At 39.4% G+C, this 23,791-nt stretch overlaps 1 protein-coding gene across 2 annotated transcripts in view; it reads right to left on the reverse strand.

The window, feature by feature from the left end:
- Positions 1–23,568, reverse strand: part of LOC144679523 (arf-GAP with SH3 domain, ANK repeat and PH domain-containing protein 1-like) — a 346,344-nt gene extending 322,776 nt beyond the window's left edge. For both annotated transcript variants that reach the window (XM_078539997.1, XM_078539998.1), the window contains exons 1-2: positions 23,157–23,568; positions 22,437–22,519 (exon numbers count right to left, since the gene is read on the reverse strand). In XM_078539997.1, coding sequence (XP_078396123.1) covers positions 22,437–22,495 — 59 coding nt within the window. In that variant the 5' untranslated portion in view covers positions 22,496–22,519; positions 23,157–23,568. The remainder of the gene's footprint in view (positions 1–22,436; positions 22,520–23,156) is intronic.
- Positions 23,569–23,791: the final 223 nt, after the last annotated feature.

Here is a 23,791-nt window from a genome sequence, read left to right on the forward strand (position 1 = left end):
GAGCCTCCCTGACCTACTGAGTACTTCTCACATTTTCTGTTCTCATTTCAGATTTCCAGCTTCTCTAGGGTTTTGCATTTGTGTTTGGGTGCAGATCTTTTTGGTGGATAGTGCAAAATGTCATTGAAAGCCTTAATCATTAATAACTACTCATTGTAAGACACAGTAACATACAAGGCAAGTAGGTGGAATTGCACTCATTGACTCTCATGGAATAATCCACCTAAATGGAGGTAAGCTGTCTATGTTTAACTTTTAGAAATTTGAGGATTGCTTGCTAAAACAAAAAAACAACAGCAACCTCCTTCAACCTTGGTGTAGAGGGCACAATTTCAAACTTTGTGGGTAACACAAAATTTGAAAGCATTATGAACCATGAGGAGGATAGTATAGAACTTAAAAGGGGCATATACAGGAATGGGTGGACAGGTAGCCAATGAAATTTAACACAGAAGTGTGAAGTGATTCATTTTGGTAGAAGGAACACAGATGAGCAGGGCAGGATGATCAACTGTCCCTGACTTTATGGGATCATCCCGTATATGTGTCTGTTTTCCTGTTGAATTGTGCTGGGATGTCGTTTGCCCCGCAATTAGGAGCTTCAAATTTCATGCATGCAGAGTACTTGCTCTCCTCCTGTTTGCACACTCTAACAACCCTGACCAACCGCCCATCCCCATTCCCCTCCCCACCACCCATCCAGCTCTGGCAGCACCTACCGACCCCCACCTCAGCTCGTGTGGACCTTCATGGCAGAGGCTGTCCCTTTATTTCCACTGTGAAAGTTGGTCACCCTGGAGCAGAGGGACCTATGTATATATGTGCATAAATCATTGAAGGCAGCAGGACAGGTTTAGAGTGGCTAATAAAGCATATGGCATCCTAGGCTTTATCAATAGGGACATAGAATGAAAAAGCAAGGAAATTATGTTAAACCTGTACAAAACACTGGTTCTACCTCATCTGGAGTACTGCATCCAGTTCTGGGCACCACACTTTAGGAAGGATGTGAAGGTGTCAGAGAAAGTGCAGAAAAGATTCACAAGAATGGTTCCAGGGATGAGGGAGTTCAGTTATGTAGAAAGATTGGAGAAATCTGTACTGTTTTCCTTGGAGAAGGGGAGGTTGAGAGAAGATTTGGTAGAGGTGTTCAAAATCATCAGAGGTCTGGACAGAGTAGATAGAGGGAAACTGTTCCCATTGGTGGAAGGATCAAGAAGCAGAGGACAAATTAAAGGCAGTTGGTAAAAGAAGCAATGGCAACATAAAGAAAAAAACTTCACACAGCAAGTGGTTAAGATCTGGAATGCACTGCCTGAGAGTGTGGTTGAGGCAGGTTCTATTGAGACTTTCAAAAGAGAATTGGATCATTCATCATCTGAAAAAGAAAAATTTGCAGGGCAATAAAGAAAAGGCAGGGGAGTGGCATTAGGTGAATTGTTCCTTCAGAGTCCAGCAACAGACATGATGGGCTGAACAGCCTCCTTCTCGGCCGTGACCATTCTATAATTCTATCTAGTGATTGTAGATGCAAACATCTACAAAATAATGGTCGGAACACAGGAAGCCTGCTTACATGCTTGTCCTATGCATATGTCTTCCTTCAAGGTTTATTTGTATTTTGTAATTTGTTTTCAGGCTGAGCCCATCATAAAACTTTCAACTTCTTACACCCTTCCAAAGTTACTGGTAATGATAAATCACTTCTTCACTTTTGATTATATCCTCTTCTACTCCCTCCTCTTTTGTTTTTCCTCTCTGTTTCTGTGCTGTCACCAGTCCTGTGTCTCAGCTTCTCTTACACATTCTCACTATCCATCACTCTCTTAGTTCCCATTCTCCTACACTTAGGTTTGTGTTTATCACTATAGTCTCTCTCGTTCAGGAGTTTCTTTGTCACTACATTTTTCTTCTATCTTTTCAGCCCTTATATCTGCTCCATTTATTGTAATTTTTTTCTGTGCTGATTTTCCATCCTTTTATTTCCTATGCTCCAAAACGTGCATACCGGTGATTCCTCCCCATCAAATTTAACTGCTTTCTGCACTCTTCCCAGTATTGTCTGCTGCCTGCTTGCTGTTCTTGACATTTCCACTTTAAAGGATGCAATCAACTGCCTCTGCCGAACTGCAATGGTGTACCACACCATTCTCATAACATTTGCTAAACCTTAACCCCTGCTTTTCCATCTGTCCCTGGTGGCAATTGCACAACTGACCCGCATGTTTTTTTGGACAGGTTGTTTGGAAAATTTCTCATGTAAACATCAAAAAAAACAAAAGCCTGTTTTTCTCCACTTATTGTGGAACTATGGGCCTAGAATTTGACTAATTAAAAACACATTTTCTTACATGGACTTAAGATCAGGTTCATGGTGTCTGCCTCCTTACTCCATTTAGCATGCAGGAAGCTTCATATGATCTGCTAACATCCTATCAAGTTACAGTCTGTAATTGCTGCACTTGCATCATTACCAAGAGCTTCTTTGCAGTATGTCTTTAAAATAAAGGCTGCAGCCAAGATTCTATCAAAGTGGACTCAGCAATATTGGAAACCTTATCCCTCATACAAGCTATTAATGATTCTCCTAGAATCTCTCCCTTTACAGCTTCCAAAACAATGTGGATGCTTCTGGTGCATTTGAATGCCTACCTATTACTCATCATTCTCACCTACACTGTGAAGGACATTTTGTCTCCCTTCAGGCACATTGAATATCTTTTGACACATGCCACAAATGCTACTCTCTCTCTCTCTCTCCCAAAGTGTGATTTCCCCCCCCCCACCACCACCCCAACTTTTCTGGATTGTTCCCTTTCTCTTTCTTTAGGGCATAGGGTATCTTTCACTCTGGATTTGAGTCTGCTCTCTCACTCTCTCTTAATATTTTTAATTAATTTGAAGTTCATGACTGAGAATCCTGTGCAATTTGATTCCTGTCAAGTTAGCATCCTTAATTGCATCCCATTGATTTATCATCAATTTATTTTTAGTATGCACACAGTTTTTTTCTGAAAGATAATTTTAAAACTAAATGGTGTACACAATCACTTTATCTGGGCACCAAGGAGAATTTTATAAATTGAAACCATTATCTAGCATTTTTAATGCAAAGACAGCATGTCTCTTTTTTAAAATAAATATTGATTTTGGTATTAGGTGGTGACCTATAATTATTTTGTTTTTATAAAATATATCCTTTCAATTAAATTTAATTAAAAATACCTGTTTAAAAAAAAGATACAAAAAGGATGTGATTGCACTAGAGAGAGTACAGAGGAGATTTAAAAGTACGTTGCCAGGTATATAGAAGATATATAGCTATGAAGAAAGATTGGATGGGCTCTAGGGTTGTTTCCATTGGAAAAAGGAGGCGGAGGGGAGATATAATTGAGGTGTATAAAATGATGAGAGGTTTAGTAGCGTGGATAGGATGGGCCTATTTCCCTTAGCAGAGATATCAGTAACCAGGAAGCATAAATGTTAAGTAATTGGCAGAATGAATAAAGGGTGCTGAGGAGAAACTTTATCATCCAGAGGGTGATGGGGTCTGGACCTCACTGCCTGAATGGATGGTAGAGGCAGAAACCTTCATCATATTTTGAAAATACTACTTGGATATGTGGATGAAATGCTACAATCTACAGGGCTACAGACCAAGAGCTGGAAATAAGTTCATAAGAAATAGGAGCAGGAATAGGCATTTGGCCCATCAAGTCTGCTCTATCACCCAATAAGATCATGGCTGATCTGATTGTGGCCTTAAGTCCATTTTCTTGTCTGCCCCCCATAACTCTTGACTCCCTTTTGAGATTAGACTGGATAGCTCTTTTTTTCCAGCGGCATAGCTATAATGGGCTGAATGGCCTCCTTTTGTGCAATATTTTTTTTATTTTTCTAAATGTGGCATATTATGCTAAATAGCTCAATGCTGGAAGTAATTTGGTCCTGACAAGAGTTGCCAACCCTCCAGTATTGGCCTGGAGTCTCCATGAATTGAAGATCAATCTCCAGGGCAATGCTGTGTGCATTGCTGGAGAAAAATCATTGGGACATTAAAAATATTGTTTCATTTTGTCATTTCCTTTGAACATTTTCTTTACCAGATAGAAATATTGAAAATGGAGGGAAAAAAGGATGTTTGGCTGGCAGTCACGCATCATCCAATTGGGTAATGCATCTTTTTGCCTTCAAATTGGCGTGGTAGGCAGTACGTTACAAAGATGGATGCGTTGGCTGACTAGAGAGGGCAAGTCATGTGATGAAACCTTCAGGAATACCTTTAATCACATGTGGCAACCCTAGTCCTGACTACTTTGGAAAAAAATCAGTTCTTAAAAAATTTTGCAACAAAAAATTTGAGTCACATCAGTAGGTTCCATTTTTGAAAAAGAGGTTCTATTCTGAAACAGACCTTTTATTTGCTTCACATTTTGCACCATGCAATACTATATAGATACAATTAACATTAAGTAGATATACCAGCAGTAAATTTCAAGATTGCCACAAAATTGAAATTCAATCAATTTATGCAATCAACTCCATTTCTCACCACAGTTAAATATGTATTTTATATATAATATAGATGGAGAACTAAAGCTGGTTGGGATTGATGAATCACAAAGAATCATTCACTGTGATTTGGTATGGTTTCCTTTGTTGAAGAGTAAAATTTGATGGTGCATGCCATCAACGGGAACTTAACAGGGAAAGAAAATGATATGCTTTTTTCCCCAAACAGCTAATTGCAGAAAAGAGAGAGCTTTGGGAACAGAGTAATAAAGATTACATGGAAAGAAGTGAACATAAAATAATAAATCTGATGGGCAATCTGTATTGTGAATGATGAAATATGCAGTTGAAACACAAGCAGCCCTTTGGCTTGCAAAATGTAATTTTTAAAATATTGACATATTAGCTTCTTTATTTTATTTTTTGCTGAGGTTCCTTTTAAGCTGAAAGATGGACAATTTTTCAATTTCCATCATTTCCTGAAATCTTTCCATCTTTGCATGTACCATAAGATATTTACCTATGCATCTCCCTCAATTGAATGGGGAAATGTGTCTGGTGTGTGTCATTTTCTCTCCAGCAAACTGTCCAACAGCATGAATATATTTGTATAATGAAAATAAAAATTAAACAGAAAAAGTAATTTGAAAAAATATATGGGAGAGACAAACAACCTCTTTATAGTAGCACATAGAAACCAAATTACTCCATCAATTTACCCCCTTTATGTTATGATAAATAGAGATTTTATTGCATTTGTATTATTACAGATCTAGGAATTGAAACTGCAAACTTACATTCTCCCTGCTTTCCTTTTCCACACAGTATGATTCGCTGCATAATTAGAAGTGTTAGCAGCGATGGCCAAATGCCACTGCCTCCTTTTCTGAATTTTTAAGCCTTTCTGCTTCTGTTCACATATTGTTCAGTGATTTCGACATCCCATGCTGCTCCAGCAACTGGTGTTACTTGTTAGTGTTGAGAGAGCTGACTTTGTTTGGAATATGTGCTAGCCACTGCTCCATGCAACTGCTCAACTTCCCCAATGCTGGGACACTCAGTGCAGGTGAATCAGCAAAAAGATGAACACTGTAGCTCATAGAACTGCTTTTTCAAGTGATTCTGTACTATAAACGATCTAAATAAATATGAATAATCAAATAATGCACCCAAGGGTTTCTGATAAATACTTAATGTACCACTGACTTTTACCTCCAGATTTTTCCCTGGAAAATATGAAACAGAATTTTTCTCCAATGATTTTCAGCAAGATTTAATTTTCTGGTATCTTACACTAAATGGGCTGCAGTTCAAGAAGACGGCTCAGCACCACCTTCTCAAGGACAATTAGGGATGCGCAATAAATGCTGGCCTAGCTAGTGACACCCACATCTCAAGAATAAATAACGAAATTTACTAGTAAGCTCACAGAAAATGAAAAGGCAAAAATTAAGTACCTTAATTATTAGTGCTTTCCACAAAATTACTCATGAAGATAGAACAAAGAAATATAAGTTTAATGAAAAACACTAAAGCAAAGCAAGCACATTTTTATAAAGTGCAAATGATGCAGGTTTAATTTGGTACCAGATATCAACAACAAAACTGCAGCAGCTTTCTAGTACTGCCGGCAGCTGATTTATTTACATGGGGAAATTCTTAATAAAAATAAGAGAGAAGCAGACAATTTTTTTCTTCTTTATGGCTCTGGGATAGAGAATATATAGGGCGCACATTGTCTGGACTGCCAAAGGCTTCCCAAGGGGGAATATATGACCTAAAATATACTGACAGTGCATGCAGCTGATTCAGTACATTAGATCTTATTTCATGCCATTTAAGATGTGTCATAGCAAAGGGAGAAACAAAATGTTGTAATGGTTCTGGAGCCTATAGTCGACAGTGCTTGTGTCTCAGACGTACACAATGAAAGAGTGTTATCATCCCTGCCCAAGCATTGTGTTCAGCACCTTTTTTAGATTTGATAGTTTCTGCTGTTGCAAATGCACAACCTCTCAGCTGATAATGATGTAACACTGAAAGCTGCCAAGGAGCCATTCACTGACCACCTCATCATTAACAGGGTGAAGGGAGCTACCTGAAGAGGAAGGCCTGCTAAGAAAAATCTGAGGGGAAGATAGTCAACATTTTATGAAATCAAACAGACTGTTTCATGAACAGAGAAGCCAAATGATTGTTTACCAAATTAGTTCCAAATTTATCATTTCAATATTGTAAATGTAATAACTATGTGTAATTTCTAGTTACATTCTAGGAGCATGTGTAACATTTAAAATATTAGCTGAATCATTCAACCTCCATTGAAAATTGCTCACAGTTGTGTATAAAGCTATGGGAAAAATATAATCATAACTCCATATTCACCTTTTACTCAGATGGTCAACTCACAAAATAGTTAATATCAAGAAAAATTAAATTTTGGCTTCACATTTTCTCTCTGGATCTCTGTCTTATTCCCTCACAACTTTTTATGTGTCTTCTCCTTTTACATCTATCCCCCGTTTCTCCCACACATGCGTGCACACATACTCACATGTTCTTTGTATCTAACCACTCTTTGTGTCTCTTTTTTCATGTAACTACAATAGTAACTTGTATTTATACAGCACCTTTAAATGGAACATTATAAAGTAAAACTTGACATTGAGCCACACAGCAGTTATTAGGGCAGATGGCCAAAGGCTTAGTCAAAGAGGTAGGTTTTTAAGAATGTCTTTGAGGAAAAAAGGATAGAGAGGCGGAGAGGTGTAGGAAGGAAATTTCACAGCTTAGGGCCTCGGCAGCTAAAGACATGATCAACATCGGAGGAGCAATGAAAATCGAGGACGGAGGCCAGAATTGATGGGGTGCAGAAATCTCAGAGTGGAAGAGATTACAGAGATAAGGAGGGGTGATGCCTTGGAGAGACTTGAAAACAAGGATGAGATTTTAAAATCAAATAATTGCTAAAACGGGAACCAAAGTAGATCAGCACACACAGGAGTGATTGGTGAATGGAACTTGGTGTGAGTAAGGGTATGGGCAGCAGAGTTCTGGACGACCTCAAGGTTATGGAGGATGGAATGTGGGAGGCCAGCCAAGTATGCTTGAGAATAGTCAAGTCTAAAGGTAACAACAGCATGATGAGCTTTTCATCAGCAAAATGAGCTGGGGCAAGGGTGCAGACAGGCAATGCAACCCCAACAGATGCTGTTCAAATGCAGCCAGGAAGGACATAAAGAAACAGCATGAAAGGATTAATAATGATCTTGGGTCTACCTTTGATTTTCACTGGACTGAAGATTTCCATGAAGTCAGAATGTCCTTCGCATGTTAGAATAATTAAACTTAAACTACACTCAATAGAAAACATCAGGTTGCACCAACAGCAGTTTTCATGAAATATGCAACCAGTGTCAAGAAGTCGTGAACAATTGCACAGCCCACGCATCCTGCGTGATGTTTCTGCGGAAACTTTTTTGGTGATGAAGGAAATTTTTACTAAAAATATCTGATGAAACATTAGTGTTTTCGGACAGCAGCATTCTGTATTGCTTTGAATATTTAGCAAAGAATTACTTGTTAATATTTTTTTCAGCATTGTGGAACTTTCTCTAATGACATCAACAAAACTTGTAGCTTGTCTGTTACAATTCTTCATCTTTGTGTTTTAGTGTTTCTTTTATTTTTTATACTTTCTTATAATGATTCACTAACTACAAGCTAGTTGAGTACTCCTAAGGTGGACTACATAAAAGTATGTATTTTTATTATCATCATTTAAAATTTTGGTATGATAAATATTGCTGCAATGGAACATTGCATTCACATAATTTGAATACACTTAATTATGTACCGTAGATGTTGGTGTATAAGTAGACATTTGAAGCCTCAAAGTTCCTCCAAAAAGGAATTGACTTATACACCGAGAATAAAAGTGAATGGCTGGCATGTGTGGGTGGTTGCCATTTTGAAATGTGATCTGCCTCTAACACAAAGAATAGGCATGTCTTAAACTCCCATGCAGCTTCGTAACACAACCATATCGCCTGCTTGATCCCTGTAGTTTAAGTATATGCAAAAATATGATTTTTGGGCCCAGAAAAATTGGGATGTCTTATACGATTTATGGTAATATCCATTGGTCAGATTGAATATTTATGTGTATGTATATTCAAACTCTCAGTACTGCACTGGAGTGTTAGCCTAAATTTCTGGACTCAAGCTTCTGGAGTGGGGCTTGGATTCAGAATCTTCTGATGCAGAAGTGAGACTGCTATCAACTGAGCCATAGCTGACACCTAGGAATGCCTACAGGTTTGGTATCACATGGTCACTAGGACCTAGGAAATCATAACCAAGAACAGTGATGGATAAAATGGAATCACACTAGAAAAAGACTAATAAACCTTAGAAAGTCATCAGTCAACTAATAATTTGGCTCTAAGCTTAATATGTTATATCCATAATATTCAATACTGCTGCCTTGCCTCAAAATGTATATAATTTTTTACAGTTAGATATAATATAAGTCCATTAACCAAATGTTTAGGATTTTAAAGTAAGTCATTGTCCTTTTGTTTTTTGGACTATTTATTATTTATTAATAGATCAAAAAATTTCTATTAACAGTAGCATTCACCATAATTTGCTTTAACCTCAATGAGGTGTAGCACAAATTTCAGTTTTTCTTTGGAAAAAATGATGTTTTTTTTATTCATTCAGGGGATTTGGACCTCGCTGGCTAGGCCAGCGTTCATTGCCCATCCCTAACTGCCCTTGAGAAGGTGGTGGTGAGCTGCCTTTTTGAATCACTGCAATCCATGTGTTGTAGGAACACCCACAATGCTGTTAGGAAGGGAGTTCCAGGATTTTGACCCAATGACAGTGAAGCAACAGCATTGTAGTTCCATATCTGAATGGTGTGTGGTTTGAAGGGGAACTTGCAGGTGTTCCCATGCATCTGCTGCCCTTTTCTTTCTAGGTGGTAGAGATTATGGGTTTGGAAGGTGCTGTCAAAGGAGTCTTTGTGACTTTCTGCATTGCATCTTGTAGATGGTACACACTGTGTGTCGGTGGTGGAGGGAGTGAATGTTTGTGGATGTGGTGCCAATCAAGTGGGCTGCTTTGTTCTGGATGGTGTCAAGTTTCTTGAATGTTGGAGCCACACTCATCCAGGCAAGTGCAGAGTATTCTATCACACTTCTGACTTGTGCCTTGTAGATGGCAGACAGGCTTTGGGGAGTCAGGTGGTGAGTTTCTCACCACAGGATTCCCAGCCTTTGACCTGCTCTTGTAGCCATCTTATACGGCTGGTCCAGTTGAGTTTCTGGTCAATGGTAGCCCCAGGTTGTTGACAGTGGAGGGTTCAGAGTTGGTAATGCCATTGAATGTCAAGGGGAGATGATTAGATTTTCTCTTGTTTGAGATGGTCATTGCCTGGCACTTGTGTGGTGCGAATGTTACTTGCCACTTGTCAGCCCAAGCCTTGATACTGTCTAGGTCTCGCTGCATATGGACACGGACTGCTTCAGTATCTGAGGAGCCGCAAATGGTGCTGAACTCTATGATTTTATGCACTGTAAACAATTTGGCTTATAATTCAGCATCCAAAAATGTCTGTTTAAAGACTTTTGGAAACCTTCACCTTTATCTTAAAGCTTTTTCACTTGGTTCATATTATAATTATTCATTCAACTAATAAAGGAATTCCTATCAGCTCACTTATTGGAATGTCAACAGGCCATAATTTTTTTGTTGAAGGCATTTAATGGCTATTATCGTTAGTCTTGCCCTTGCAGAGTTAAGTTTTTACATTTTTGTGTGTAAAGTTGCTAAACATGCAAACTGATAATGGCACAGCAAAAGCAACAGGGCAACTGGGAACTGAATGAACAGGGTAACTGTGTATCTCCTTAACTAATCAAATTGAAGGTTTGTGAACTTAACAACGCCATGGCTGAGAAGGAAGTTTAAATTAAAATGGGTAAATTCGATGTCAAATCAGATACAAAAAGAGAAATAAAGAGAGGAAAAAGATTGGATTACAAGGAAGATGAATGAGACAGCAAGGAAAATATTTTTGAACAATTGTTAAACTCTCCAGCAACAATTAAAACCTGAAGGCCTGAGACACCACTCTTATAATTGTTCACCTTCTGGGCTGAGGTTGATTGGTAGTCATTACCAATTAACTTGTTGTTAAAAGAGTACTTAATTGATGATTACAAGGCTTAACATTCAGAGGTGAGTTTACGTAAAGTGCAAATGCAGCAACTTCATGAAACTCATAGGGAAGTTAAGTGCAAGCTACCATTTTCACAAACCTAACAGCAGAGCAGTGCAAATTGCCCCAAAATCTCCTCCCTATCTCACTACAAGTTCAAGACCAATTGTTAACTTTAAATACCAGAGAGGTTGATTTGCAATAATTAACATTTATCACATCACTAAAAGGGTACTTAAACATGAAGTTACAAGATTTAACTTTCTGCGGCAAGTTTAGTTTGCATTTACTGCACTGGTACAAGAGTTTTACATCATTCAATGTATTTCAATGGTGAGACAGATATCAAGATGTTATTTCCACAAAGTTGATGCAGCCAGCAAGTTTTGAATATCTGCAAGTAACCAAGCACCTGCCCCTCACCTGAAGTTACTGTACCATTTGTGCCTAAGTGACAAGGAGCACCACTGGCTTCACCATAATTTTGACTGTAAATTCTGGTCCAATAATATCCAGCTAATTTGGAATTTTTTTCACACCATTAATATTAGTAAAATATGATTCTTGTGATTGATATTTAACTATTTAGATCAAAGTTATGGAGAAAAGCAATCACAATTTTCACAATACACAAATGGCCCAGATTTTGCAGTGGTAATGTAAAAACTATCAGCGTTCACTGTCATTTCTCCAATGAAACTGACAGCAACTTCAGGAGTCTGCCTGTGTGCAGGATAACTCAGACATCAGGTAAAAGAGCGCTGGCCCCAACTCTCTCTCCTCCCCCCACCCACACAGGTAGGGCTGAGCGCTATGGCTCACGTCTTATGCTGGGCGGACCTTAATTAGCCCCCGCCTGTGTAAAATGGCAGCGCAGAGCCAATCAGCTCCACGATCATCCCCGCCTGCTCCTGCCAAGCCCGCCCGCCGCCTGAAAAATTCAGGCCCAGAAGTTACTGTCATTGATACCACACTCCTCCAGAGAGTGTTCTCTTGAGGTCCGCCCAGAGTGCAATCCCTAAACAATCAGTGAACTGGCAAGAACTTTCACTTTTACACTGATAGTGTCTGGAAGATACAATAATTTTCATAATGTTATTGGAATTTACTGTAGAGTAATAATGGGGTCTGTGTCTATGTCTGTGTGTGTATGTGGGACTTAATTGAATTAAAGGCAGCTGGTCTGAAGACTTTGATATATCTGAAGTTAAGCTAGGTTTGAAATGTTAAATAGGTAAACATGGGGAAAGTTTTAGAATGCATGTGTGTGAAGGGAACACATTCATTTTTAAATAAACCATATCAGCTTGAATTCAAAAGAGGGGTGAAATGTTCCATTTAGCCAGGACAAGTTAAGAAACAGTGTTGACAGGGCCCTCAACCTTGTCCGACCCATCTCCCGCGCATCCGCCCTCACACCTTCCTCTCCCTCCCAGAAGCATGATAGGGTCCCCCTTGTCCTCACTTATCACCCCACCAGCCTCCACGTTCAAAGGATCATCCTCTGCCATTTCCACCAACTCCAGCATGATGCCACCACCAAACACATCTTTCCTTCACCCCCCTGGCGGCTTTCAGCAGGGATCGTTCCCTCCGGGACACCCTGGTCCACTCCTCCATCACCCCCTACACCTCAACCCCCTCCCATGGCACCTTCCCATGCAACCACAGAAGGTGCAACACCTGCCCCTTTACTTCCCCACTCCTCACCGTCCAAGGGCCCAAACATCCCTTTCAAGTGAAGCAGCACTTCACTTGCACTTCCCTCAATTTAGTCTACTGCATTCGCTGCTCCCAATGCGGTCTCCTCTACATTGGAAAGACCAAACACAGACTGGGTGACCGCTTTGTGGAACACCTTCGGTCTGTCCACAAGCATGACCCAGACCTCCCTGTCGCTTGCCATTTCAACACACCACCCTGTTCTCATGCCCACATGTCCATCCTTGGCCTGCTGCAATGTTCCAGTGAAGCTCAACGCAAACTGGAGGAACAGCACCTCATCTTCCAACTAGGCACTTTACAGTCTTCCGTTCTTAATATTGAGTTCAACAATTTCAGATCATGAACTCTCTCCTCCATCCCCACCCCCTTTCCGATCCCCCTTTTTCCAATAATTTATAATTTTTTTACAAATATATATTTTTCTTTTCCTATTTTTAAATTTATTTCTATCTATTGTTTTATCTCCTTTTAGCCCATTTTGATCCCTTCCCCCCACCCCACCCCCACTAGGGCCATTTGCCACTAGCTTGTCCTGCTTGCTACACTTAATGTCCCCATTAGCACATTCCTTAGATAATATCACCACCATCAACACCCCTTTGTCCTTTTGTCTATGACATCTTTGGCAATCTCTTCTTTGCCTTCACCTATCACTGGCCCCCTATAGAGCTCTACCTGTCCCACCCCCCTCTACCAGCTTATATTTCATCCCATTTCTCTATTTCCCTAGTTCTGATGAAGGGTCATACGGACTCGAAACGTCAACCATATTCCTCTCCGCAGGTGCTGTCAGACCTGCTGAGTTTTTCCAGGTATTTTTGTTTTTGTTCTAGGTTTCCAGCATCTGCAGTATTTTGCTTTTATTTGAGAAACAGTGTGTTCATTTTTCCCCAAAGATTGCTGGTAAAATGGGTACTATGATAGATTTTTATTATTAGAAAGGTAAAATCCAAAGACATAGTGAAACAATGGGAATTTGCATTCAAAAGAGAAAATATGTATAAAGGAGAGAAGGCTGTGAGTAAGGGCAGGCATTCTAAGATCTAAAACAAGTGTGAAACGCCTCCAGCATCTAAGCCTCAAGCTGCTGTCTACAAGGAACCAAAGCTGAGAAAAACTCAGTTTGAACTTGACCGTCCAAGGTGTGTGCTTCACTGGGTCTGTTTGAATCTATGTTATTTTACTGTTGCCTTAACAGAGGTGTAACTGGGGGTTAGATTAATTAGGGGATTTAGAAGTTATCATAGTGGTAATTTGTAGGTCTATGTATGTGCTTAAAATCATTTCTTACATTAATAAAGGTTTAACTTAGTTTTGTAAGAAACCTATAAGACTTGGTGGCCTTCTCTTACCGAATTGAAAGCCCACATCTCGAAATGAGTACAGATTGCAAATAGTTGTGGCATCTGCTTCAAGTTTCCCTCTGGGATTTGGGCAGCTTGGCCATTACCATCCACCTGCCATAACAGAAATTGGGGGCTCTTTGCGGGACATATTTGAGATTCCTTGATTGGTTTGGAGTTGGTGAATCTTAAAGTTACGAGTACAAGAAGCACTTTGAATTCAGGAGTTGGTGTGAGGACTTTTTTTTTTAAAGTGGTGAAACTGCAATGTGGCTTTGGCAGTTGCTAAGACTTGTCTGGGAGCTGAAGTTATAACTTTGGCTGGTTTTCAAAAGGTAAATGAACTTAAGTTAATGGAACTGGCAGATAAATTACAATGGGGATTACCTGCAGGGGTAAGGAGATCAGGCATAATTGAAGGTAGAGCACAGCATTTGAAATTGGGAGGAAGACCTGAGAGACTGAGTTCTCCAAGGGGTGGGTCTTTGGAATGGGCTCAAATTCAGTTACAAACGAAGAAGCATGAACTTGAAGCAGCAAAGGAACTGAAAAAACTTGAAATAGAGGCATAATAAAAATAATAAGAAAGAGCATTTCAAAGGGAACAGGCAGAAAGGCAGGCGAGAGAAAGAAAACAGGAAAGGGAATTAGAAATAGCGAGCCTAGAAAAGGAGGAAAGAGAGAGAGAGAGAGAGAGAGAGAGAATTCCAGCTTAAAATTTTGGCAGTTAAAAAAGAGATGCCAGTAGATGAGGAAGGCTTTATTTCCAGATCAGAACCCAATGGGGAGATGTTTAAATTTGTACAAGCCCTTCCAAAGTTTGAGGGAATAGACGTTAAAGCATTCTTTATTTCATTTGAGAAGATAGCTAAACAGGTCAAATGGCCATAGGAAGACTGGACGTTGTTGTTACAATCCAGGTTGGTAGGTAGAGTACATGAGGTTTATGCTTCACTGTCAGAAGAATGTTGGTGAACTTGAGTGCATATGAGTTGGTTCTTGAGGCATACAATCAGAAATTTAGGAATATCAGAAAACAGCCTGGGCAAACTTTTATTGAGAGAGTAAAACAAAGTAATTTTTACCGGTGGATACAGGCTTTAAAGATCGAGACAACATATGCAGCTCTTAGAGAGGTAATTCTTTTGGAAGACTTTAAAAATTCAATTCCTTCAGTAGTGAGAGCTCATGTGGAGGAACAGAGGGTGCAAACAGCAAGACAAGTAGCAGAGATAGCTGATGATTATGAGTTAGTTCATAGAGCTAAACCTTTTATTCGTCACCCTTTTAAATCAGAGGATAGAAAGTGGGAAGGTGAAAGGAAGGTGGGTAGTCAGGGAAGAGGAGTAGGTTGAGATTCCCAGGAAGTTTTTTCTCAGAATAAAAAGGAAGGTACTGTGGGTTCTGAGGTTCAGGCACAGGGAAATTCAATGGTTTGTGTACAGGTAAAACAAGGAAGAATCAGTGATAGTTAAAGAAGTGGAAATGTGTTCACAATTTACCCAAGAGGATTCTGAGGAGCAGGTTGCAGAAATGTTTAAATATTTTGTATGTGATGGGGAAGTCTTTCCATGTGTACAGGGTGGAGTAGGTAAAGATGTTAAAATTTTAAGAGACACAGGGGTCAATTTTTAATGTTGTGGGATAGTGACATTTGTTGTTCAGAGGGAGTATTTCAGGAACAGGTGATAATAAGTGGGATTCATGGAGATGCTAAACCTATTCCGTTGTGGAAGGTAAATTTAAAGAGTAAGTGGAAAACAGATGAGGTGATTGTTGGAGTAGTGGAAAATTTGCCCATTACAGTGGTTAAATTTATTCTGGGTAATGATATAGCTGGATCACAGATGTGGGTGATGCCTATGGTAGTTGAGCAGCCTGTAGAAGTGTTTTCAACAGAAGTGTTGCAGAGAGAGCATCCTGGATTGTTTGCAGATTGTGTGATAACAAGATCACAGGTCATAGGTTGAAACAAGAAGAACAGGAAGTTCAAAGACAGAGAGGAGATGTGGAAGTCCAATTAGCTGCCACTGTGTTTGATAAAGTTGTTCAAGAAGAAAGACTGGAAGACAATACAGCTGAGGATTTTACTCAAGACAGATTTACAGAAAAAGGATTCCCAATATAACAGTTATATCAGACAGCTTACTCAGAAAATGTATTCCAGAATGTTACTACCTTAAGGGTAATGTTTTAATGAGAAAATAGAGGCCTTATCATGCTCCAGCAAATGAAAGCTGGGGGGAGGTGCATCAGATTGTAATTCCATTTGGATATAGAAATGAAATTCTGAGGATAGCTCATGAAATTCCAATGGGGGGACATTTAGGAATTAGAAAGCCACAGGCAAAAATACAAAAACATTTTTATTTGTCTGGATTGCATGGGGATGTAGTCAAATTCTGTAGAACATGTCACACATGTCAGGTGATAGGGAAACCACTTGCAGTGATTAATCTGGCATCTTTACTTCCCATTCAGAGTTTGAAGACCCTTTTACGAGGGTTATGGTTGATTGTGAGGAACCCCTCCCTACGACTAAAAGTGGAAATCAGTACTTACTGACAATAATGGATGTGTCTACCAGGTTTCCTGAAGCAATACTTTTGAGAAATATTACAACAAAGAAAATTGTGGAAGAGTTGACTAAATTTTTTTTTACAAGATATGGGGCAGAATTTTGCCCTTAGCGTGCGGGTTTGGCAGGGGCAGTCGGGAAACTGACTGCTGCCCGCAATTGGGCCCGGAAAGCAATTTTACGCTGGTGGGCCAATTAAGGCCCGCTCAGTGTGAAACACGAGCAGTGCTGAGCACTGCCTGTATGGGAGAAGGAGTGCGAGTGCAACCTTCGCACATGTGCAGGGAGCTGCCTCAGGGAGATGAACTGATTTCGGATAAAAAAGTAAAGATCTTATAAATGTTATGAAACAGGTCCCCTCATGTGACTCTGTTACATGAGCAGGGACATGTTTTTAATTCAAGTGTAAAATTTTTTATGTGATTTTTATTTGATTTAGGAAACCTCATCTCGCTGTGGATGAGGTTTCCTAAAAAAAAAAATGTAAAAGCCACTTGGCACTTTCGCCTTCCCGGAATTGTTAGGTTGGACAAGCAGCGTAAATTTGAATTTAATTAACTTTTTAATAGCCTTAATAGGCCTTTTAATTGTTGGCGGGCGCGCTGCCGGTTCTGGCACGACTGTGCATTGACATCGACATGCTCGGCCGACATCAACGCGCGTCATTTTACGCTTGGCCGGGTCGTGCATGCGCGCCCGCCAAGCATAATTTTCTGCCCAAGGTTCACCTATAGAAATACTATCAGATCAGGGTTAAAATTTCATATCACAGCTGTTTAAGGAAATAATGAACAGTTTGGGGATAAAACAATTTAAGTCAACAGCTTAGTTGCATCCTGAGTCACAAGCGGCTTTGGAAAGATGGCATCAAACTTTAAAAACTATAATGAGGGCGTATAGTCAGGAATATCCACGGGATTGGGATAGGGGATTCCATTCTTGTTATTTGCTATTAGGAACACTCCTAATGCATCGACTGGTTTTAGTCCTTTTGAAATAGTTTATGGTGAGAGGACCACTGAAATCGATTCATGAGAAATTGGTGGGTGAAAATTCAGAGACTATTCTCTTAGATTATATATCAAATTTCAGACAGAGATTGAACAGAGCATGTGAGTTGGCTAGGGAACATTTAAAGATATCACAGCAAGTGATGAAAGTGAAAGCAGACAGGAAAGCTACAGCTCGTAGTTTTGTTGCTGGGGAGAAAGTGCTAGTTCTGTTACCAGTACTGGGTGACTCATTAAAGGCAAGGTTCAGTGGGCCTTACAGGATTAAAAAGGAACTGAGTGAAGTAAATTATTGAATAAATACTCCAGATAGAAGAAAGAAGCAGAGGGTGTGTCATGTAAATATACTTAAAACGTTCTTTGACAGGGAAGAGGACCAAAAGTTAGTGGTGGTAGATAATGAGAAAGGAATAGAAATGCAGGATTCTGAAATTGTTTTTCCTCTAATCAAATTGAATAATGAGGGGGAACTTGAAAATTTAAATGTAATATTGAGTTACCATCCAGACAAGTGTTAAAGTGATTTGGGGAAGCTATTGCAATCACACAAAGATATTTGTGGGAATAAGCTGGGAAGGGCAAACTTATCTATACATGATGTATGTGTAGAAGTTTCATCTTGGATAAGGCAAAATCCTTATAAATCAAATCCGGCAAACGTATCACAAGTACAGAAAGAAATTGAATTCATGCTTCAAAATGATATCATTGAGTCTAGCTGCAGTAACTGGAGTTCACCTATTGTACTGGTACCAAAACCGGATGGGACACAAAGTGTGTGGACTATCAAAAGGTGAATGCAGTAACAAAAGCAGATTCATATCCTATACCATAGTTGGAAAATTGTATTGAGAAAGTGGGACAATCAAAATTTACTACAAAGATTGACTTGCTAAGAGGATATTGGAAAGTACCATTATTGGAGAGAGCAAAGGAGATATCGGCTTTTGTGATGCCAGGTGAACTATATCAGTTTAAAGTCATGCTGTTTGGTATGAAAAATGTACCTGCAACATTTCAAAGACTGACAAACAAAGTAATTGCAGGTCTGGGCAATTGTGCTGTGTATATTGATGACTTAATAGTTTTTAAGTCAGATGTGGGAGGAGCATTTACAATATTAAGAAGAATTATTTACTTGATTATAAGAAGTTAATTTGGTGGTGAACTTGGCTAAAAGTGATTTTGCTAAAGCACTTTGCAAAAGCCATTGGACATGGTAAGGTGGCTCCAAGAGATGTGAAAGTCAAGGCTATCATGGGTTTCTCAGTGCCTACAACAAAATGAGAAGTTTTGAGATTTCTGGGCATGAGTGGGTTTATCAGAACTTTGTATCAAACTTTAGCCATGTGGTTGCTCCATTGACTAAACTATTAAAAAAGAACAAGAAGTTTCAATGGACACAGGAGTGTCAGAAGGCATTTAACAGTTTGAAAACTGTATTAACTACAACACCAGTTTTGGCAGTGCCCAGTTATGCCAAGCAATTTAAGTTGGCCGTTGACACAAGCGATATAGACATTGGGGCTGTGCTGTTACAAGCAAATGACACTGGAATTGAAAATCCGATTGGGTATTTTTCACGCAAGTTGAATGTACAATAGAGCAGATATTCAACAAATGAAAAGGAGACTTTGGGGTTGGTTCAGCATTGCAGTATTTTGAAATTTACATTGCAAGCAATTTGTCAGAAACAATTGTTTATACCACAATCCTTTAAAAGTTTTTGGACCAATTTCGAGACAGAAGCGCAAGGCTATTCAGATGGAATTTATCACTGCATCCATTTAATCTACAGATTATACATGTGGCTGGACGCGAAAATCTAATTGCAGATGCATTATCGAGAGTTTGAAGCTTAAAGGGAAAATTGGATATTTAAAACCTGGACACTGGACTGGAAGGATTTCTGTTGATACCAAGGATTTGTAAATATGTTGTTATGTTATTGCATGTATCTGGTAATGTAATAGTGCAATAAGTATAGGAGGTAATGTAAGATGGGTTTAGAAAATGAAGCCGTCTTTTCAAATTATGATGGATCATTTTTTGTATGGAGGGTTAAGTCAGGAAGATACAATAATTTTCATAATGTTATTGGAATTTATTGTAGAGTAATAGTGGGGTCTGTGTCTATGTCTGTGTATGCATGTGGGACTTAATTTACCTAAAGGTAGCTGGTCTGAAGGCTTTGGTGTATCAGGAGATAAGTTAGGTTTGAAATGTTAAATAGATATACATGGGGGAAGTTTTAGAATGTGAGGGTGTGAAGGCAACATTTGCATTTTTAAGTAAATCAAACTAGCTTGAATTCAAAAGTGGGGGGTGGTGAAATGTTCCACTAAGCCAGGAGAAATTAAGAACAAGTGTGTTTATTTTTCTCCAAAGATTACTGGTGAAATTGGTACTATGATAGATTTTTATTATTTGAGAGGTAAAGTCCAAAGTCATAGTGAAACAATGGGAATTTTCATTCAAAGGGGAAAATATGCATAAGGAAGAAAAGGCTGTGTGTAAGGGCAAGAATTCTAAGATCTAAAACAAGTGTGAAAAGCCTCCAGCATCTAAACCTCAAGCTGTTGTCTACAAGGAACCGAAGCTGAGAAAAACTCATTTTGAATTCGACTGTCCAGAATGTTTGCTTTCCCTGGGTCTGTTTAAATCTATGTTGTTTTACTGTTGCCTTAATGGAGGTATACTGGGGATTAGATTAATTAGGGGATTTAGAAGTTATCGTAGTAGCAATTTATAGGTCTATGTATATGCTTTAAATCATTTCTTCTATTAATAAAGCTTTAACTTAGTTTTGTAAGAAACCTACAAGACTTGGTGGCCTTCTTTTACTGAATTCAAAGTCCGCAACTCGAAATAAGTACAAATTGCAAATAGTTGTGGCTGTTGCTTCAACCTTCCCTCTGGGATTTGGGCAGTTTGGCATTTACCATCCGCCTGCCATAACAACACTCTTGCTGTAAAAATCCCTGAAAAAGTTTACCCCTCTTGAATGAGGTGTAACTGGGCTTTTAATGGCAAACTAACTTCATAATTATTGTTAAACAGCCTGATCGGCCCTGAAAAGTTAATTTGATATTTGTGGAATGGAAAATTTCTCTGTTAAAAAAAAAATCTCCACATATTTTTTAAATAATCAATTTTTAAAAAAGATTGTTTATGATATTTTAGCTTTCTGTCATAATCCAATCATAACTGCTTATTTTTCTATCTGAAAATTCAACTTAAAAATTAAAGGTAATCAATGCTCTTAACTTCCTGTCTGTGAGCACACTTCAACGTGATTGGCTGCTTATCCTGCTTGCTGACATCATTGCTGCTGCACACCAGGAAAGCCTTTTGACCTCGTGCTAGATTTAAACAACCACCCGGAAGGGGACAGCCGCAACATGCAGGTCGCTAGATCTTTATGTGCAGCTTCTGTCGGGGTCAGCGGCGAGCGCCATTTCTTCACTGCTGACCACAAAATCCAGCTCATACCTCTCTAGTCTGTCTCTTTCTCTCTGTCTCCGACGCATAGAATTAAATACCTGTACCTGACAATTACCACCTGGTTTCTTCTCTGTGCTGCTTACTGACAATTCTTCTATCTGATTGGTTAAGGAGATACACAGTTGCTTGCCTTGTTCACAAAGGACCTAGAACCCCTGCAGAGAACCGTGCGGTTTTTCGGTGGTTAGCTCAGAGGAACTTGGAGTCCATATAAAGTCTATAGACAAGTGCAAGTATAAACCATTTATACGCTGCTGACCACAAAATCCGGCCCTGCACATTCCCCTTCTGTGGTCTGTGTCTCTCTCACAAACACACAGAGTTTCTGGAGCTTTTGCGCCACCTTCAGGTTTTAATCATTGAACAATAGCGATAAATCTTAAGGATATACTACGCAATTCAAGAGTGAGTATATGTTTTTAGTGCCACATCATCATTTTGTTGTAAAGAAGAGCTTTCCATCAAACAGCATGTATAGCCGAATACCCAAAAGAGCAGTATGTTTTTAGTTTTTAAACCGTGTACACTTTGGAGTTTTAAAAAAAAAAGAATAAACTACTCCATCTCAAAGCCACATTTTTCTTTGTTTCAGCATATTGTTTAAGCGGTTAAAAAAAATGGCTTTAAAATAATGCAAAACGAAGGAATTTTTGAAACAAAACATGTGTTTTTCTTTAATTCACAGATCGATGCCATGTGTCCTCACAGGTCAGGCCCAAGGGATAATAGGATTGCTAACTGAGAAGTGTTTATGTAGCCAGAGTAACATTTTAACAGAAACTTTCATCAGCTCGCACACAATACGCTCCTCGTGTAAATTTGGAGTTTCCTTTTGTACTTTCAACTTCGACACAAAATGTTCCCTGTCTAGTTAAAAAAAAAACACTGGTTTAAAACTACCCTGATTAATTCCGGCGATATTTTCTTCCAGAAGCTGATCATTTACCAGTAAATTCCCAGAATAATGAAAGTAGTACGTGTGTGTGTGTGTGTGTGTGTTGGGGGGAGGGGAGGTTATAAGGAGTCTAAAGGGAATCTGTCACCCCTCAAAAGATCCAGATCCACGGAGATCTTATATCAGAGAGAGAGAGAGAGAGAGAAAGAACTAGTTTAGGGGGGAAATTCAAGAGGTCACAATCGTAACGTTACAGTTTATGTATTCTTTATTTTACCAGAAACTTAGCAATCAGTGCCAATTGCTCAGATTTAAAGCATTCCTCATTTGCATACGTCTTTAGTCAAACTACCCTGAGGATCTTGAAGCAAGTGATATCTTTCTGGCACTTTCACTATCACCAGGAAATTCCCCAGCGCACGTTGTCCTTTCCACCACCACCCTCCCACCTCCCCCGCCCCCCAGCTCTTTCCTCCCCCCCCAATTATTTACCCCGCTTCTCTCGCCCACCAAAAAAAAATATTCCTGTATTCTGGCAATGTCAAAGGTTGACCCAGGAGAGAATCTGAAGAACAGGCTATTCGTACACTGATAAACTTTGTTGTACGGGAGACTTGTCTTTGGCAGTTGACCCTTAGCTTACCGGTTCCACAATGAATCCCTGGAGGAGAACGTTGATATTCTGGAGCCTGAAGACTTCATGGTTTATTTCACACCGAATCCCACCTACGTGAATGAAAGAAGCAATGAATTGGGCTGACTCCTCGAACACCGAAATGGAGATGTAAATTGCAGCCTACTTTTGTCACAGCCTGGCTTCATACAGGGTTTGGAACCCACTTACTAGTAAACACTTGGGGGGAGAAAAGGGAGGGGATAAAGTAGACAAGACATAACCGCAGAGCAAAACTAAACAAAGTTTCTCTTTTAACCAAAGTTCTTCGAATTATAAAATGACTACAAAATCGAGGAGATTTTTTTTTAAAAAAAGCGCCTGATATGCTTAATGTACGATTTACTAGTTGGCCGATTATGAACTAATTTTCATTTAGAAGTTCCAGATTTCATAAATAATAATGATTTTAAAAAAGTTTTCGAAATACCGGTACTTGTCGAAGAAGCCGATTTCGATGCAATGGGTTCATGTCTATCCCTGTGCTGTCCAAACTTGAGCAGGTTTTTAGGCTTGCTTTGTAGAGAAAGACATGGCGCATCGTATTCTCAGGGCACTTTTTGATACCCTTTACTAAAAATGATTTTAAAAATCTTATGACAAGTCCCTCAGGGGTATTTCTGCCGCGCCAGTAACTCAACCCGAGTGCTGCAGTTTCTCTAACCACGCCTATGGTTTTCAGAAACTTACCAAAACTGGAACTGATTTTCTTCCTAACCGAAGTTCGTAGATGAAATTAGCTGCCATTATATCATTTTCGTCCCCAGATTCTGTCGCACGAGGGTCCTTCCTCCCTTTTTCCTCCAGCCCGTTTAGGTGAAACCTGAATGTTAAGAAAGCCTGGTTGAATCGGTGCCAGCAATGGAGAGAAGAGAACTGTGATTTGTGTCCATATCCGTTCCTTGTGCTCTGTGGAAAGCTGGGAATCAGAAACGGAAGGGAAAATCCACCATGTGAGCGGCACAAAATACAATGGGCAGAAATGTGGCTGACAGCAGAGACTTCAGGAAATCCAACGGAAATCAGATATCTGTAAAAAACATACCACGCCGCTGCACATCTTTAGATTTAATACCTAGCATTGCACTCGTCTATTAACACCACGAAGTTGTGTCTATAATTCTAATATACCTATATTTGTATTAAGTACATGTAAACTGTTTTTTTTAAAAAAAAATACATAGTTATAAGATGAGGAGTGATAGTGAAAAACTTTAAGATTGGATGGATAGCTATGACCCTAGATAATTTCGCCCATCACGATTATAGAAAAAAACATTAGGGACATGGGAACAGGGGGAAGCTACTTAGCCCATCCGTGAGAC

Source organism: Cetorhinus maximus, chromosome 4 (genome assembly GCF_964194155.1).
Source record: "Cetorhinus maximus chromosome 4, sCetMax3.hap1.1, whole genome shotgun sequence".
NCBI classification, from domain to species: domain Eukaryota; kingdom Metazoa; phylum Chordata; class Chondrichthyes; order Lamniformes; family Cetorhinidae; genus Cetorhinus; species Cetorhinus maximus.